General features: G+C 49.8%; 2 protein-coding genes across 3 annotated transcripts; one reads left to right on the top strand and one right to left on the bottom strand.

The window, feature by feature from the left end:
* Positions 1-456: 456 nt before the first annotated feature.
* Positions 457-4,531, top strand: ska2 (spindle and kinetochore associated complex subunit 2). 2 transcript variants are annotated; one of them, XM_067257093.1, is made up of 7 exons: positions 457-590; positions 2,225-2,314; positions 2,480-2,656; positions 2,794-2,868; positions 2,966-3,008; positions 3,289-3,424; positions 3,657-4,531. In XM_067257093.1, the coding sequence occupies exons 1-7, from the start codon at positions 558-560 to the stop codon at positions 3,778-3,780; spliced, it is 678 nt and encodes a 225-aa protein (XP_067113194.1). In that variant the 5' UTR covers positions 457-557; the 3' UTR covers positions 3,781-4,531. The 2 variants fall into 2 exon arrangements, with proteins under 2 accessions (XP_067113194.1, XP_067113195.1); XM_067257094.1 differs by lacking the exon at positions 457-590 and adding an exon at positions 2,122-2,138.
* A 153-nt stretch (positions 4,532-4,684) lies between these two features.
* Positions 4,685-15,896, bottom strand: LOC136963540 (inactive serine/threonine-protein kinase TEX14-like). The gene is made up of 27 exons (XM_067257688.1): positions 15,820-15,896; positions 15,072-15,237; positions 14,774-14,925; positions 14,568-14,649; positions 14,195-14,328; positions 13,962-14,078; positions 12,850-12,973; positions 12,332-12,510; positions 11,680-11,828; positions 11,340-11,530; positions 11,031-11,142; positions 9,883-10,829; positions 9,624-9,721; positions 9,353-9,450; positions 8,961-9,242; positions 8,716-8,813; positions 8,501-8,608; positions 8,298-8,403; positions 8,058-8,127; positions 7,688-7,836; positions 7,325-7,497; positions 6,720-7,100; positions 6,325-6,472; positions 5,928-6,036; positions 5,334-5,699; positions 5,061-5,106; positions 4,685-4,888 (listed from the first exon to the last, which is right to left on the bottom strand). Exons 1-25 carry the CDS (start codon positions 15,894-15,896, stop codon positions 5,579-5,581), a joined length of 4,371 nt encoding a protein of 1,456 aa, XP_067113789.1. The 3' UTR covers positions 4,685-4,888; positions 5,061-5,106; positions 5,334-5,578.
* Positions 15,897-16,604: the final 708 nt, after the last annotated feature.

The following is a 16,604-nucleotide window of genomic DNA, read 5'->3' as shown; positions in this document are numbered from 1 at the left end:
CATATACAACAGTGGACACAAACCTTAATTGAAGTTTGTCAGACGCTTTTCTGAATGATCCACACACACACCACTAGAGAGAGCTAGAGACTCATGTAAGATAGAATATACGACATTGAGGGATGTATTTACATCCGATATTTTATTTGACTGCAAATCGTAAAAATACAATTATAAAGTACAACAAGAGCTTGGTAAAATGTCTTAGCAGCCATAACGCGAATTAAATTAATATACAAATGAAATGGCTCTCAAATGTTCTCTACAACTCACAGAAATATTTTTGTATGACTGTAGAATAAAAAACACAGAATCAAAACACGTATCCATCCACCAATAAACGCACTATTTTACAATCAGTAGTCCAACCAATGTTCAGATCGCCATTTTATGAACTCCCCCCTTTTTCCAACGCCCATTTCCTCTACTGCGGTGTCGCTCAACTGTCCAATCTCCTGCCACTATTCTTGACAGCTGACCAATCACAGCAGCCTTTACATGAACCAGTGGCAATATATTTACGGGTCTGCCTGCCTGAGGAATGTAAACTATTCAACATGGAGACAGCGGTTGATAAACTGGAGGCGATGGTAAGATGTGTTTTAGCTAACTAAACCGTACATTTGTACAAAGCAGTGTAGACCAATCTACGTGGTTGGACATTACATATGAACATAGTCTCGTCCTATTAAACACTTTGGCAAATGATCCGTGCGTCAAAGAGAAATAGGAATTCTGCTAGACCAGCTAGCTCGCGGGTATCTCAATTCCGTTTTTTTTCTGCCATTCTTATCGCTATGATTCGTTTGTAAGAAACGGAAAAAAGACGAAGCCTGCAGAGCAATGTTGTTTATTCGAAAAACGCCATATTTATAGTTCATTACATGGCATGTTGCCAATATATGTATTGTTTATTTAGCTAACCTTAGCTGTTAGCCTACTACACGTTTCAATGAGGACAGGGAGTACTAGTACTCGTACAGCTAGTACAGCCTGCGCCTACACAGAGGCCGTCTCCATGTTCCCTTTGCGGGACCGCGCGCTCGCTCCCGGTGTGTTGCCGTTAATATTTAAATCTAGAGCAACTATGAAATAAGTTTTAGCGACGTCCCGAGTTTGCGAATAATCGTGGACAAGATGTCTAGCCAGCACGCATATTTATTGCTATCTTACTGTATGAAAGGATAACTGAGTCCATTTCGCCAGACTAAGGCACTAGTAGTGAACGCAAGTCAAAGAAACGGAACCCCAGTTGCATGATACTCATTCACAAGTTTTACAGGTGAAGGATGTCTATCTTTCCTTCTCAGGGCTGACAACACTCCGGAACATTTGGAATCTTGAAAGTTTTCTGTCTGTCCAGTGCCCCTTTTATATTGTACTACTGGTGACCCTGCAATAAAAGCAGTGCAATGTTAAAAGGGCATTGGCCAGGGATTGTTCCCAAAGGATAGGTTTTAAATTATGATGAACCAGACGCTGTTTGCAGGTGCTCTGACTTCATTGCACTACTGTATTGGACAGCTAGCAGTGCAATAGTATTGTCAAAGCGTCTGAAAGCAGCAACACAGCCCTGGACACAAGGATGCAGCTAATAATGTAAGGTCATAGGGCTTGGACTCGCTCTTCAGTCATGTGATACCTTTTATTTGGAACACACATAATAAAACACGTGTCAGATAATGCATAATAGTACCCTCAATATCTATGGTCATTCTAATAAACTACTTTCATCTCGCAAAAGCGTGCATTTGAGATGATATGAATATTTTGATTGGCTATCATAAACACTACTGAAATTAAGTCTGAAACCTAGATCAATAAAAAAAAAAAATCTATTTTCTAGGCATATTTTTACCTGCTTTCCAAGGGTGTCATTATGTGGCGTTGCAAAATTTGACTCATTGGATTGATCCTGAGTCCTGGAACCCTATCAATATTGTCTCTGCTGTCCACTTTGTTCAGAGTAGTGCAATATTGCTTATAGGGTTTCAGGGTTTAGGTTAAAACATCTATAATGGCACTGTGCATTGCCCAGAGCAAGACTCCACCCATCTCAAGACCATAAAACGCCGGAGGCACGTACCTGTGATTTAGAAGAGACTAAAGGACTCCTCTTTTGTTCATGTTGACTATTGGTCTGTAAAATTACCTTTTATAATTACCATGACTGAATTGCGTCGTATGAGGATAAAATGTGCATTAAACGGGCTGTCTTTTTCAGTTCCAGAAGACTGAGGCCGACATGGAGTACATAGAAAAACGGCTGAGGCTGGACTTTCTAACCAACGCGTCAGAGAACGGTACCGTAGAAGTGAGTGCAAAAACACCCAAACTCTCGCTCTGATTTCATATAATTGCCTCCCGAGTCCAAATCTCTGAACATGCATCGTCAGTGCTGCAACAAAAGGATCTACTCTTCCAACCCCCGAAACGGATCAGATTCATGTGTAACCCGGGTTAACGTTTGTCTCCGCAGGAGAACCCGGTGAAGCTGCTGGAGAACCTGTCTGCCATCAAAGCCAGGCACGCGGCGCTGTGTGCACAGGTGCAGGAGATCGAGGCGGAGCAGAAGCAGTCCATGGACTCGATCAGGGCCCACCTCAGCACCACAGTGCAACTGGTGCAGCAGCTCCAGCACACCGCAGACGAAGAGGTAGCTTGCCCTCTTCTGCCCGCAGACCGCGAGGTCAAATGCTGCTTGTGTGCCTGAAAACGGTGCATTTGGTTGGATATTCCTTGAATGTGTGTGTGTGTGTGTATATATATTTTTTGTTGTTGTTGTTAATGTAGGTTCCGCCACTGACTGAGGCTGAACAGTTGTCAACCGAGTTCCTTGGTTTAACAGTCAAAGAAGACACTGCAGAGGTAAAACGGACAATTCTAGCCTGTTCTGCTTTACATTGTATTATCGTAATCTGATCCTTTTTACAGAAAAACATACCAAATGTGATTGTTCCAACAGGTGCCCGTTTCAATAGAGGTCCAAGCCCAAGAGCAGCCACAGTGTAAGTTACAGCAAAACCCTTACGCTTCCTTTTTCAAAGGTGACATTTCCCATGGAAATTCACTCTTCCTACTCAAACCAGACTCGTTCCTCCAGCTAGGTGACATCGTTGTTCCTCCAGGCCTAGTTTAGACGGCAGAAAGCCATCCCATGCATGTTTATACAATTCTGGGTGTGTATAACTAGAACCCAAGCTAATAAGATGGTTGTTGGAATGAAACGTTGTTTTGGCCGGAAATGGTTTCACTTGGGCATTCGCTTGACTCGTTCCCCTCTTGCAGCTTCTAGCGAGTTTGAGGAGCTCAGCGAAGCCACGCTGGAGGCGGTCCCGCGGAGCGTCCGCTCCAACGTCAAGCTGGCCGGCCTCAACGCCTTCCACAGGCAGCTGCACGAGCACTTCTCCAGCAGAAGGAACAGGTCTGACGAGTCGTGTTCACGCTGAGACACGTGACCCTTTGCACAGACCCCCCCCCTCCCCCCAGTTGGGTTATGACTATTGGGTGTTCCAATCGTTGATTGTTGGAATTGGTGGTTTAGTCAAGTCGTGGTATTTGGACGTGTAGTCATCGATAGGATAGTCATTTTTCAGGCTTAAAAAAAAGAAATTAATTTTCCTTAAGTTTACATTTTTGCTATTTTTCATCTCCAGTGGTCACCTCAGTCTACAAAAGATGAAGCAGTTGAATATGAAGGTTAGTGACGCCAAGCTGAAGACACTGGAACACCTTGGTCTTGTAGATCTGGACAAGAAGGGGCATGTTCGCCTGCTATGAGGTGGGAAGAACATGTAACTAAGAGACTGTTAAGATTCTAGACCCCACTGCATGGTGGATATGTGGTGAAAATGATGGACTCTGCCCATCTCTTCCTTTCTGTCCCTTTAGTAGACAGGAATGTGAACCTTGTTGAAAGATTGTGTGTTGAATTCCAAGTTTGATACCTACATAGGTTTATGTAATTCCAGCTAGTTGTTTTGAAACATGAACACCAAGGACACAAAGGAAATTCAAATTCCAGACATGACAACTGTCGGATCAAGGTTAAAAAGTGTTGTTTGTGGAAGGGCAATGTTGTAAATTTGAAATGCACTATTTTTTTATATCAAGTTTTACTTGATACTGAGGGTTCTTTTGACTGATGGGTGAAAATGCATTGTGATCCATTTTCCATGTGTAAATGCTGATGAAGAAAGATTGAAATGGCAGATATGTATGCTTGAATGATTGTCTTGTCCGACAGGTATGTCATGGTCGTCTGTATTAAAATAAAAAAAATGACCGTAGCACATGACGGTAAGAAGCACATGCTTAATTTATTGAACAAGAGTGCCAAATGTAAAAACGATAAAATGTAACAGTTAATACAATTTCATCAAAACATTCCAGGATTTGCACAAAACTTGTATTTTCATGTTTAAAATAGTCAAACCATAAATGAAACTTTTTAAATAATCATACATTTTATCTGAATGTAAAAAACATTGACAGTTGGTAAAATAGACATTAAAAACATCAATAGTCCAAACTACTTCTGTAGAGAACACTGACCATCTCATGGAACATTATGAGGGTAACAAGACATTTTATTGTATGTTTAACTAGAAGTACTGAGCTGGCCCAAATGCCTTAGAATCTTAAAGTAGGAGGAAAAATCTATTTTTAATTATGGCAGAACAAACATTCACATTGAACTTCTAATATATTAAACTTCATATAATATTCCATTAGCCATTTTCATTAACAATCAATATAAAATGCATAAATGGTAAAATTACATAACATGTATTACTGTCACATTAAATACCCATCATGTTCCTTCACTCTCTCATTACTTGGTTGGGCACGCTGGCTTTTGACTGCAGTCTGCTCCAGAACAATCACCCTGCAGGTAACAAAAAACAACCTTGTTTAACATATGAGACATAACGTATAAAAAAATGAGACAAGGGTACATGATACAGTATGCCATGATGCTTGGGTGAAAATAAAAGTTAAGAATTGTTTAAAAGGCAAAGACGATAGATTTAGCTGAAATACACGACTATGTTCTCCACCTGTGAGGCTGGCTCCAGGTCCCAAGACTAGCCATCTCCTGCATTCCTGTTGAAACACAGTAGGTTGGACCTATACTTTACATACAACATTAATGGTTATATCATATACTCAAGGAGTATTAGCTACAGACACAAAAAAAGTAAAAAAAAAAAAGTACATGGGTTTCAGAATCAGGGTTTTAATCGCCATGAAAGTTTGCACAGACAATGAATTTGCTTTGGCAGGAAGGTGCATACATTAAACATATAGGAATCTTAAAAAAATTAAATGACCTTCTACAGGGACTGGGGCAGTGTCTGCGATCTCATCCCGTTTCGCCTCCGCGGTCTCGACACAGTCCCCTCCTGGGTTGACGACATCCTCCTCCCCCTCCGCCTGGGGCTCACACACGCTCACCCTGGCCAAACAAACCCCCGCAGCCGTTTACCAGCCCTCGTCAAACAACCCTGACGCCAAACCCCGCCTGGAACGGTGTTTGAACAGAAGTGTCGTGTTTGTATTGCATGATCGGAGCTAGCTACAGACTGAACACGCACGGGGGTTTGAGATGTGGCGCGGGCCCTGGGCTCCTGACCCTCTGCCCACCAGCTCTGTCCACGAGCATGCACTGGAGCACCTCGTCTAGGGTGGAGTGGGCTCTGAGACAGAGACGACAAACCAAAATGGAAGAGTTTGCTTAGTAGGGTACGGTAGTCGTAGTGGAAGAAAGGCAGACTCCAACTCGTTAAGCTAAATACTCCCAGCGTGCATGTGCTGCGCATTTGATGAATGCTATGGCAACATGCGGTGTCAGAGTCCTGAACTCGTATTCACAGCAGAGATGAGTGATCCTAGGTATGAGCCGTGTTTGGTGGAGCCTGCTGTACCTGTCGGTCTCCTCCAGGGACTCTGGGCCTGCAGGTGGTCCTCTGGCCTGGCTCTGGTGGACACGTGCTGCCGTGTCAGCCACGCCTATCGGCCTATCGCAGGCCTCCTCTGAAAACAGTGCACATGGTGTTGCGTAACTCTCATCTGACCGATTACACCCAGTGCTTGTTTTCAGGTTACTTGTACATTGGCTCAGAGCAAACAGTGACGAAACCAATTCAATCTAGGCAACCGTGTCCTCTGAATGGGAGTCACGTCACAAACATCTGGTGGATTGATTCTTCTGCTGGTTCTGAGCATACAGTGCAGTGAGTGTGCGGCGCCTGCCTTGTGAAGGGTGTCCAGTTGAGCGTTGCACGTCTGCTCGCTCAACACCGTCCACGGGACCCCGCTCACCTTCCAGTAGCCTCCGCTCGTCCTCCTCAAACGTGGCGTTCTCCTCCCCGGACACGTCTTCCTCCTCGAGCGACTCCTCGTCACCCTTCTCTTCTTCCTCCTCCTCACGTTCAAGCTCTGAGAGGAAAGGGTTCGCACAGGACTTACTCTGCAGTTGGTGTTAGTGTTATGTTTGCCACCGTCATGACAGAAATGATTGCCCCATATATGTCTGTCGACACATTATTGCTCAAGTCTTGCTCGGCTGAATCGAGTTTCTTCGTTGTGGCCTGTGGTGTGGTAACTTCTGGAAAAGCTCCACAACCAGGCCCCGAGAAAAAACCACATCCATAACCAGGCCTAAGACAACAGGAGAACTCCTCACCTTCATCAGGGTCTGCCAGTCCAGTACCTACAGGCTCCTCCTCCATGGAGGTAGCATCTCCACCGCTACCCTGCTCCTCTCCCTCCTCCTCCTCCTCGTTCCCCTCCTCCTCATCTGGGGTTGCGCCATCTCTAGTTCCTCCCTGCCTCCGGTGAAGATCCACGCTACGGACCTCTTCGTCCTGACCGTCATCCTCTTCTTCCACCATCTCCATCCCCTCCTCTCCCTTCCCCCCTCCCTCAGTGGTGGTGGGCAGGGTGCAAGAGGAGAACATCCCCTCCTGGCTGGTAGTCTGCCTCTCTCCTGAGCTGGCCGTGGTGAAGTCCGGGGGCCCAGTGGGCGTGTCCGTCTCCTCGGGGGAGGAGCCGTGCAGGAGGGGGGACTGCAGGACGCTGGACAGGGACGACGCCGTCTGATGACATCATGAGAGTGCTACAATCAAGTTCACCCACTCAAACCATATTCTCCCCCCCCCCCCTCCCCCTTGGAAACTAGACCGGCACGAGAATCAATTCACGACACAGAATTGTCGTCATGTCCTATCAACATCTAAGAACATGACTGTCCCAGCCACAATACGCTGGCCAGTCCATCACTCATCCTGACTGTGTGGTCTATGAGTACGTATCTCCTGACCGTGGTGCTGTCTCCCATGCTGCCGGTGGCCGTGGCGTAGCTGTCTGTGGTGTAGCTCTGGGTGTGGGGGGGCAGGGAGTGGCTGCTGCCCCAGGGGGAGGTGTCCAGCAGGCTGGGTAACGGAGGCACGGGTCCCTCCCTGCTCCCCAGGCCCCTGGAGTGGCCCGCTGCTGCTGCAACGGGACGGCATGTCAGTGATGGCCTGATGAATAACGCTGTATATCTACAGTGTCTCATCACTAACCCCTAATCTCATAAGAACAAATGCATTGAGTGGATTCAGATAAGGTTGTACGGATGGCGATTTTGGAACAATCTAGAATGGAGCTTTTGAGTGCTCTGAGGTGGGCCAGGGGTTGTAACCTGGGCTGCGAGGGGTGCTGTTGCAGGGTGGGGGGCGTCGGTTTAGGGGGCTGGGGGGCTGTTTCTCCTGGTCCACCCAGTCCTGGAGCTGGCCAGGTGAGCATGCGATGCTGGAGAGCTCCGCCAAGTCAGACAGGTTAGGGAAGCCACTGAACACACACACACATCCATAATTCATTATTAAAACCCATGTTGCCTCTTTTACAACCGCACCCTTCCCCACGGCTCCTGCAGAACATTCTCATCAGGTCTACACATGAAGGGACGTATAAAGCTTGGGGCATACATTAAACAACCCTAAAAGAATCCAGAGGACTAAGGAGGACATGAACCTGCACATGGCTAGGTTCCTGTCCGCACATCCTCCTACCTGGCCAGAGGAAATGGGACATGCTCATTGATAGCGGGGTTCACGCCGATCTCTGAATCCAGTGTTGTTTCTGGAAAACATAACGTGGCCACGGTTTCTGTTGCTATGCAGCATGTGCATACTGTACTTATCCTACAACTAGCCAGTAGATTTGATGAACACCCGGTATCGATCATACTCGTATTCAGCAAGCGTGCTCTTTAGATCGGCTAGTCTGCACAGGCGCGTCGCCAGTCTCACCCCTGTGCTTCTTGGGTTCCTGGGTTTGTTCCCCAGGGCCGCTCTGACTGGCGGCAGGCCTGCAGACCTCTACTGTCACATCCAGGTCCTCCTCCGAGCTGGAGGTCTGAGGGGCACAACCAGGCAGACACGGGTCACAATGTGATACCTCTCTAAGGACATGTGCGTGCCTGTGAGTCTGTGCTTTCGAATTGGATGTTGACCTGGCTGCTTCGGAGTGGCTTGTTCCTCTGCTGAAGGTCGGGGGTGTAGAATATGCTGGAAGGCTCCACAGGTGACTGGGTCTGGTCTGACTCGGAGGTCCCGTCCTCCTGGGCGTACACGTGTACACGCGTACACACACACACACACACGAAAAGTCAAAAGGATTTATAGATAGGGCTGAGGCAGAGATGGTGTGTGGTGTGATCACCTTTACCTCTCCTGGTCTCGTATCCTCCCACACTCCACAGGTCATGTTGAAGGTGCGGTTGACCGAATGGAAGTCTGCATCCTCCTCGCTCTCACTCTGGACGCCTGCACAAGGAAGGAGTCGGGTCCCACAACCATCACGTCTCTTCGCCGGGAGCCAAACATCTCAGATGTTCCATGAGACTCATCACCATGTCACACATCCTACATCCACTTCCAATAGCGGTCGTTTCAAGGTTGCGGGGCCCTTACCCGCAAAGCTCTTAAAAATCTGCTCCAGCTCGCTTCCACTTTGCCCCTCCTCCTCGGTCGCTCTCGGAGGTGGAGGTCCAGCGGGGGAGTAAGACGTGGAGGGTCTGCACGCGTCACGACTCCAAGGGGGCTCCCGTCTGGCCCTGGGGGGTCCAGGCGCCAACGCTGACCCCCGACCCCGTCTCTCCTCCACGTCCTCGCTGTCACTGCTGCCCAGCGGAGGCCCCGGCGCTGTGCCCAGGTGCCCGCGCGTCATCCTGGCCACCAGGTCTGACACCTCGCCTGGGCGGGAGGAGGAAGGGGAGAGTCCATTCAGGGAGGGCGTTTGGAGTTTGGGAGGGTTGTGCTGGGGTGATTTGATTGGGGGAGGCAGATATGGGACGAGCTCTTACTGGTCCATCTAGCCTTGGCTAATGGCTGAGTGGGTTTGGGCTGAGGAGTAGGACTGTCCTCCTCCAGGGAGTCGGTACCATCAGAGGACAAGCAGGGCCTGGGATAGGGGCAGGGTTTGCATTAGACACTCACTGACATACACTGATACCCTTCACCCCCATAGTTAACCAATGACAGACCCCAAATCGTCCGCTTACCTCCAGTGCTGTTCTACCCTACCTGATGTACGGTCGAGTCCTGCTAATCCTTCCTCCTGCCTGTAAGCTGTACCTTTCTTTGGATTGCTTTCCATCCACTGACTGGCGCTGCACGTCTGATCTCTGCGGCTGTGTTCCGTCTGTGTCTGCGGGGCGTTTACCTCCAGCTGCCTATCGAGGGGAAACAGGCAGCAAGTGTCCACTCACACGCGAGGCTGGAGGACTTAACGCCTTGTTGTGATTTGACTAGGGAAAACTGTGGATATCGGATATAGCTCTAGTGCCAAGTCAGGCTTTTCGTTTGAGCCGCTAGATGGCGCCAGTGTGCTTACCTGCTGCTTGTTCCGGGGCCGCGTGTTGACGAAGCTCTCCTCCCGGGCAGAGCTGTACTGGCTGGGCTCCTCGGAGGGGAACTCCTGGGTGGCGTCCTCGTACGAGGGGCAGTCCAGGGAAGGGAGCCCCAGAGCGCCGGGGCGCTCCGCCTCGGCGGGGTACTCCCTCTGCCACACGGCCAGCTCCTCCTGGCTGAGGAGCGGCCGGGCCAGCCCGCCCTCCTCCAGGAGGCGGGCCTCCAGGCGCTTGGCGGACGGGTGGAGGCCGCGGGGGAGGAGGCGGTACTGCGCCGGCGGCCCCACCGCCCGCGATGCCGTGCTGCACGGCGAGCCCGAGAGGGTGGAGGAGGAGAGGGTGGAGGTGGCGGTGGAGGGGTGTGAGTGGGTCGGGGGAACGGAGGAGGCCTTTCCGGACCTTTCTTCCCCGTCCACTTCGTCCGCCCCCCCCGCGTCCGGGAGCGGGCGGTCGCGGTCCACGGCGTCCAGGCTGCTCTCCGACTGCTGCAGGAGGACCTGGGACACCTTGAGGTTCAGCACGATGGAGCTGATGTCCTCGGAGATGTTTCGGCTCAGGCGTTCGTGCCGGACGGCCCTCTCCGTCGCTCCCTCCTCCTGGCTATCTCCGTCTTCTTCTACCGTGCTGGAGTCGGACTCTTCCTCGGTGCTCTCGGGATCGGACGAGGCCGTGGCGGGGCACAGTCGCCAGTCGTCCAGGGGCAGGATGTCCCTGTAGGAGATCTCTCGGTCTATGAGGGACTCGGATTCGGTGCTCGTCCCGTCTTCCTCCTCCCTCCCCGGCCTCTCGCCCTCCGCCCTGTCCTCCGTCTCTCCGTCCAGCAGTCTGTCCAGCTGGCTCAGCTGGTCGTGGATCTCACGGTCCACTGTGGTGTCCAATAAACTGGCACACTCTGCCTCTTCAGGGTTGGGATGTGTGGTGGGCCGCAGCACTGAAGGAGAAGGGGGCGGGGGGAGATGGTATGTGACTATAGTTGAGTTACATTTGCTTCAAACGTATGGAGCCCAATGGTAGAATTGTTTCTACTGGGTAAGGTCATGTACATCATCTGTGTGCTTGTGCATTGTCTGCTTGTTGTCCTCTTCCCAAGCTGGGTAGAAAGGGGCAAGGGTGTGTGCGTGTGTGTGCTCACCACCAGTGCCAACTTGTTCTCCAACAGCTGAAGACTCTGGACTCCAGCCAGCAGCTCTGAGTCCTGGTTTTGTGTACACACCACTTCTTCTTTTAGTGTTCTGGACCAGCTCCTAAAACACACACACACACACAAACACACACACACATACACACACACAGAGGGTTGACTCGGCAACATTCAGAAGGAGTCTACTGTTGAGTTGAGTGGAAATTGAAAATAATCAAGTGAAATCATACTGCACACAAAACCTAGTGAATGTGTGCTGTGTGAGTAGAGGTGTTGGTACACCCACACACGCACACACACCTTGATGTCACAGCGCAGTGTGTAGCGCAGGTCCTGCAGGCTGTGTGTGCGGTCCTGGGGCCGGGACTGGAGGCCCACCCTGACCAGGCTGTTGTAAGGCTGGGGGACTCTGGGGTCTGCAGCCAGAGCTTGGCCACACTCCAGCACCTGACGTATCTGACGAGGGTCCACCAAACCCCAAGGAACTGCATCTGTGGCCACACACACGCGCAGTAAACACACACGCTCATCGCACCCGCATCCAACCAAGACAGCCACTCAAAAGGGTGGGAAAACAAACATCCACTGAGTAACCGTTTGTTTTGGAAAACCCACACGGGTGGATATGGGGCGTGTTTACCTGTGTAGAGTTCCTGGATGATGGCACACAGGCTGTAGAGGTCAGCCTTGCCGGTGCAGGGTCTGCATCTGACCACCTCGGGGGCGGCCCAGTTGTACATGCCGGGGGCCAGGGGCAGGGGGGCCGGGGGGCTGGGGCAGCTGCCCTCACTGCCAACACACAGCCCTCGGAGCTCAGCAGGTCATCATTACATAAAAGGGCTCTGGATTTGCTTTGTGTTGAAGCAGGATACTGGTAAATATGTCACACATACAAACATCTCAGGCACTTAAGTAAAGAAATTATTGTAGACAAAAATTCATCTCAACATCGCACTTTTGTAATACCGCACAAATCCAGAAGACAAAAAAAAAAGAATATTTAAGAATACTTAAGAATATTTAAGGGAGTCAGGTGGCTGAGCGGTAAGGAAAGCGGGCTAGTAATCAGAAGGTTGCCAGTTCGATTACTGTCGTGTCAATTGACGTGTCGTTGGGCAAGGCACTTCACCCTACTTGCCTCGGGGAGAATGTCCCTGTACTTACTGTAAGTCGCTCTGGATAAGAGCGTCTGCTAAATGTAAGACAGCATTCATATTTTTGGGTGTCAACACTTTTGAACAGTGCTGTAGTGTGGACTGGAGGTAGGGCAGGGCTGAGAGAGCGAGGGGCACCTGGCGACCATGAAGCCCAGGCCGGTGAGCTTGGCCAGGCCGGGGTGCGTGAGGATGACGCTGTGAGAGGAGAGGCCCCTCATCACAAGGCCTCGTCCGTGCAGGTAGAGCAGAGCCTCGCAAGCCTGCAGCACCACGGAGAGCAGGGCCTCCGCACGCAGCACTGGGAACTCAGCCCGCTGGCAGAGGAACACACACACACACACAGTTCATAGTGGATTCAGCTGTTGGTGTGTGTGTCAGAGCACACCCGATTAACACATTAAATACGTCACACAGATGCTTTGTGAGTGTGGGTGAGTGTGTGTGTGTGTAACTGAGCACACCCGATAAACACTTTAAATAAGTCACAAAGATGCTTTGAATGTAGCTGTTCTTCTTGCCATGGCAAGAGCGACAACTGTCCTGTCACCTGCATCAACTTTTATAAAGCTCACCGTTGGAAGAACAATGGAAACAGTCCAACATGCTTGGGAGTTGAACCCTCGTAGGATGACAGCCTGTGAGCCCAGAGTTACCTTCTGGTGCAGCAGGTTGTGCAGCGAGCCCACGTGGACCCTCTCAAACACCAGGCGGACCCTCAGGAAATCTGCAGACATGCTGACTGCCATCAGCTGCAGTAGGTGGGGGTGGAACAGCTGGCTACGGAGAGCAGGTGTTCACACAGCAGTCAATACTTTCAGAGGTCGCACTCTAGATTGTTGGAGCGATGAAATTGAGCTATGGATTAATAGTTGCCTTTCTATTGAAATCCAGACACAGACACGCACAAGTTGCTGTACTTAACCAGCTGACTCATTTAAATCGTATTCTTTAGAAAATCAACGAGTGTTTTGATCAAAACAACCATTCACCAACCAAACTCACACAACCAAAACCCCCATCACAGATCACCAGAACAAAAATCATTGGCCTATCCAAAAGCCGACTGCCGTGACAACTGCTTAGCAGTCAACTGGCATGAGCACAAGGCAATATCAGCGAGGCCGAAGGACTGGCAGCTCCACCAGCACAAAGAGCATCTCCTTCAGCAGAAGCTGTGGGAGGAACAAAACAGGGCATGGCTGGCCGTAATGTCTCAATCCCTAAAATAGCCACGGCTCAGGTAGAACGGACAGATTGGGGCCAGCAGGGGGGCCATAGAGGAGGTCCTGCCAGGGGGGGGGGGCGACGACTACGACTACGAAGGAGGCAACTCAGGCGGCAGAGCACCGTGACCCAAGCAGCACTTCAGGCTGCGACCACTCATTAAGAGTGGCAGGAACTAGGACCGGCTGTCATGTAAGCCATGGAGCTGTTCGCCCTGGAAGAATAGGTCTGCTGCCAGGAAGAAGGCTGAGCCATGCAGGGGGGATTATGTTACAAGAGCCAGCCTGGACACCTTTCAACTGACCTCCAGCACAGTAGGGGAGAATGGAGGAGGAGTGGTTGTAGGCGACGCACACCGCCCAGGAGGAAAGGTAATAGATGACCTACTTCCAGAGAGTTGAGAGGGTCTGTAATGTGGAACACTGGCTCGTGGCAGACTACATCATGAAGAAGAATAACAACTACTTCCAAGTAGGGCTTGACGGCCATTTGAAGCTATTTATGGGTGGCATTACAACTAGGCCAGATTCGTTTGTCTCACCTGCAATACTCCTGCTCTACAAGCAGCAGGTCCAAGTACTCTTTGTGGCTGCCCCCCTGTGGCGAGGAGATTAACTGCAGGTCCTTTACGGTCACCCTGCAGCCCTTCCAGCTGTAACTGGCAGGGGGGGAAGGAGAGAGAACATCACAGTCACTCACCCATGAAGCACGTTCGATCCTGGGGATGTCATGCTCCCATGTTGTGGCCACGTGAGAAGGCTGCGGCGGTCTTACTTGGTCATGGTGATGAAGGGGCCACAGGAGAAGGAGAGCAGAGCTTCGTCCTCGGCCTGTCCCAGCTCACTGTCCCCCATCACTGGGAGGGAGGCCAGGAGCCCCAACGTCTGCCCCGGTTTCTCTATACACAACTGGGAATACATTAGACACGGTAAACGCACTGCATTTTAGATAGCGCCTTTCTACCATAGCGGCACTTCATTTTTGAGCCTCTCATTCGCCCATTCACACAGCGACGAGAGGCAGACAAGTGGGGAAACGTGCCCATTCAAACTCATACAGCCACAAAACAGATGGCTGAGGGGACATAGAGGAATGCATGATGATGAAGTAGTGCAGGTGCATGGATTCACTGCCAGTCTCGATGTACCTTTCCAAAGCCAAAACACTGGACCGTGTCACAGGGAGAGGACTTGGAGTTCATCTTTCTGTTGAGGTACAAATCTGATCCCCTGCAAGATTGTATAAACCAGGATTAGGGTTACGGGGGTCATTCCAAATGGGTTAGGGTTACGGGGATACAATACAAAACATGACTAAATTACAAAAAGCACTGTGTGGTAAACTTTTGCTCACCCAGACTTGAGAACCTCCAGAAGAGAGGGAGACCGAACCAGGTTCTTGGAGGACGTAGAGGTGGAGGAGGGGGTGCGGCGCAGCAACCTGGGCTGGGGGATGTGGGACAAGCTGTGCATGTGGGACACACAGCTCTTCAGGAACTCCAGCATCTAAGCCGGAAGGTGGGGGTGGAGCACAGGGAGATGTTTGAGGCGTAAAAAAAAAAAAAAGATTTGGCTGTTGCTCGGTTTATAGCAGAGAACCATCCTCACCCTCTACCACCCAACATCCCTGGCACACACACACACACACTAACCCTTGCACTGTTCTCCTGGGCCCCAGCCTCAGCCCAGTCACGGGGGCTCCGGCCCTTGCAGTCGTGCAGCCTCAGATCGCCTCCTGCGTCCAGAAGTCCACTCACCAGCCAGGGGTTACAGGAGAACACAGCAGAGTGGACCGGGGTGCTCCTGTCCTCACAACGACTGCAGAGGACGCGTTAGAAAGAACCGGAATCCAAATTTTTCACTGTGTGGTGAAATCCTTCACATCCCTTTAATAAATGCTTATTGCGTAACCTTTGAAGGTGATCGTGGGCGTTACAGTCTTACTGGTTGGGGTCTGCTCCATACTGCAGTAGAAGCTCAGTGACGCTGGTCAAACCAAGCAATGCTGCGCAGTAGAGCGGTGTCTGGCCCAGGTGATTGACACAATCCACATCCACACCTTGGTAGAAGCACAAATGCTACATTATAATTGTTTTTGTTGCACCTCAGTTGTAGAACAGCCTTTCTCAATCCTGGTCCTCGGGACTCCCTGCCCTGTTTTAGATGTTTTCCTTTTTCAACACACCTGATTCAAATGAATGGAACTTGACAACAACCCATTCATTTAAATCAGGTGTGTTGAAAGAGGGAAACAGGGAAGCGGATCCCGAGGACCAGGGTTGAGAAAGGCTGTTGTTGTGGGAGGTGAAATTGGCTAGCTAGCAAGGCGTTTGAACAGATGCAACCTTACCTTTTTTAAGCAACTTCTCCAATTTGTGCAAGTTCCTGTCCAGAGTGTACCTGTGAAGCTGAGCTTGTAGGCCTCCACTCTTCACTACGCCGAAACGCACAGGGCAGGGCACAGGTAGCGTAGCCATGCTGCTCCATTCAGCTTCACGCTGAAATTACGTAGCCTACAGTTGACGTTACTAAAAAAGTTAGCTAGCAGGCTTGCTAGCTTGTAACTACCCAGTTCGCTTCTTAGTTATTTAATAGGGACTAACTATCCGCCAGAAAAGCCTAATAAGTTAACTTGAAAGTATACTCAAATGATGGTACTAGTCTCTTTTGTTCGTTATTTACTCCCAATTTAAACAAACAACATGCTGCTATCGCGTAGCTTATATCTAACGAGTTTAGCAGTCCGAGCGCGAGCATTTTGGGTGGCACATTTAAGCCTAGTTGATTTAGGGCTGGAGGCATCAAACCGTTTCTTCAGAAATTGACATGGTTTAAATATATATCGTTTTTTCTAAAACTATTGTAGATGTGTAATTTGTATTTATTATTAGCTTACCAATTAAATCACAATGGCCTGTGAACTTGGTTGGTAACAAACACACGTGTCCCACGTCAACTCCAACATTTGCTGGCAAGTCAATTTTTTTTTTTTTACTCTACTCATTAATTATACACATGTAGATACCATACAAAATACTTTTGAATAATTTGAGTATATATGATTAAAAAACACAATTTTTTTACTGGAGAAAGCATGATGCATGTCCACCACTTGGTGGAGTTGTTGCATTTAATGCACTTTGTAGCTGCTTGGCACTGACTAAAAAAGAAAAGTGTTGGAGGGA

The sequence above is a fragment of the Osmerus mordax genome, chromosome 19, assembly GCF_038355195.1.
Source record: "Osmerus mordax isolate fOsmMor3 chromosome 19, fOsmMor3.pri, whole genome shotgun sequence".
Classification (NCBI taxonomy): Eukaryota; Metazoa; Chordata; class Actinopteri; order Osmeriformes; family Osmeridae; genus Osmerus; species Osmerus mordax.
Note: the sequence above shows the minus strand (reverse complement) of the source record. Positions and strands in the feature narration are given on the sequence as shown.

Coding starts and splice junctions, on each gene's coding strand:
- LOC136963540 (XM_067257688.1), bottom strand. CDS start 15,896: ATGGCTACGCTACCTGTGCCCTGCCCTGTGCGTTTCGGCGTAGTGAAG. Junction 14,329..14,567: donor AGTGTTTTGGCTTTGGAAAG/GTACATCGAGAC, acceptor ATGTATTCCCAG/TTGTGTATAGAGAAACCGGG. Junction 14,079..14,194: donor CCCTTCATCACCATGACCAA/GTAAGACCGCCG, acceptor CCCCCCTGCCAG/TTACAGCTGGAAGGGCTGCA.
- ska2 (XM_067257093.1), top strand. CDS start 558: ATGGAGACAGCGGTTGATAAACTGGAGGCGATG. Junction 591..2,224: donor TTGATAAACTGGAGGCGATG/GTAAGATGTGTT, acceptor TGTCTTTTTCAG/TTCCAGAAGACTGAGGCCGA. Junction 3,425..3,656: donor TTCTCCAGCAGAAGGAACAG/GTCTGACGAGTC, acceptor TTTCATCTCCAG/TGGTCACCTCAGTCTACAAA.